This window comes from Nicotiana sylvestris, chromosome 8 (assembly GCF_000393655.2).
Source record: "Nicotiana sylvestris chromosome 8, ASM39365v2, whole genome shotgun sequence".
Taxonomy (NCBI): domain Eukaryota; kingdom Viridiplantae; phylum Streptophyta; class Magnoliopsida; order Solanales; family Solanaceae; genus Nicotiana; species Nicotiana sylvestris.
The window spans coordinates 174,750,635-174,752,091 of record NC_091064.1 but is presented as its reverse complement, the minus strand read 5'-3'; the positions used below and the strand labels follow the sequence as shown (position 1 = coordinate 174,752,091).

Genomic DNA, 1,457 nt, shown 5'->3' with positions numbered 1-1,457 from the left:
ATCAAAAAAGCTCTATTAGCATGGGAGAAAGTATGTCTTCCTAAGTCAGCAGGTGGATTCAATATCATGAATATAGCAATCTGGAACAAAGCTGCCATATGTAAGTAATTTTGGAACTTATGTAAAGAGAAGAAGAAGCTATGGGTACAATGGGTACATGGTTATTACATTAGAGGAAGGAATATCTGGACAGTACAGTTAAAGCAAGCTTCATGGATGGTAGGCAAGATCATGAAGGCACAAAGGACTATGATGGAAGCAGGATTCAGCCAGGATGATATTACAAATATGAATAGTTGTTCTATCAAACAAATTTATCATAGGCTGCGAGGTATGTTTGAGAAAGTAAGTTGGAGGAAAGTAGTTTGTCACAATGGAGGATGTCCCAGATGGAACTTTGTACTAACTATGACAGCACATGGAAGATTATATACACAGGATAGATTGCAAAGATGGGGAGTGGCAGTTGATCAAGATTGTATCATGTGTAACAATGAAAAGGAAACCATACAACACTTGTTCTTCAAGTGTTCATATGCACAAGCACTGTGGAGTAAACTGTTAGAGTGGCAAGGCATTGACAGACCAGTACAAGGATGGGAAGAGGAGCTAAAATGGGCAGAGAAATTGGCCAAAAGAAGAAATGCAACAACTGAATTATACAAGATGGTACTAGAAGCAACAATTTACTATGTGTGGCAGGAAAGAAATGATAGAATTTTTCAAACCAAGACGAGAAGATGGGAGACAGTTTGCAAGATGATAGTCCAAGAGATACACTGTCGTAGCAACAGGAAAATAGAGAAAATTTTGCATAGTTTAAATTGGTATTCAGTGTAATAGATGTAGACACTACATAGGAGATATGAGGTGAAATTAGTTTGATAGGCAATTATGTAAGGGTTTGATTTACTTGTAAATATTTTTCCCAGTAAATGAAAGATTTAATTACCAAAAAACTAAAAAATTGTCAGCTTACTAATAGAAAAAGCTGACAGGTTGTCTGGGTGGAATGACTATCTAATCCAACTCTGAGCCGCATGCATTAATAATCATAAGGACATAATAGACTATTCAAAATATGATAGCGCATGAAAAGATTAAATTTAGATTAGTTATGAAATTACTGAAATACCCTTGGTCGACCATTATGGCTCTTCTATATAATAGAAACAATATTTAGGGAGGAAGCCTCTATTCTTTCTTATGTTTTGTTTTAGTAATTTGTGTCTTCGATTTCAAGTTCACTTTCTATGTTGTATCGTGCTTTTCTTGTATATATCCAGTTTGGATTTGGTCGACATCTTTGCTCAATGAGAATAAACTGGTATCAATATTTCAATACCTAAATGGAACTAAGCAAATACGCTTTAAACTAAATTTTGGATATTAGATACACAAAAACAACTGTAAAATTCAACTTTTAATATCAAAATTAAAAGAATAAAATTAAGCAT

The 1,457-nt window shown here is 34.2% G+C and overlaps 1 protein-coding gene across 1 annotated transcript; it reads left to right on the top strand.

The window, feature by feature from the left end:
- The first annotated feature begins 231 nt into the window (after positions 1–231).
- LOC104238175 (uncharacterized) lies at positions 232–840 on the top strand. Its single transcript, XM_009792472.2, has one exon. It carries the CDS (start codon positions 232–234, stop codon positions 838–840), a length of 609 nt encoding a protein of 202 aa, XP_009790774.2.
- Positions 841–1,457: the final 617 nt, after the last annotated feature.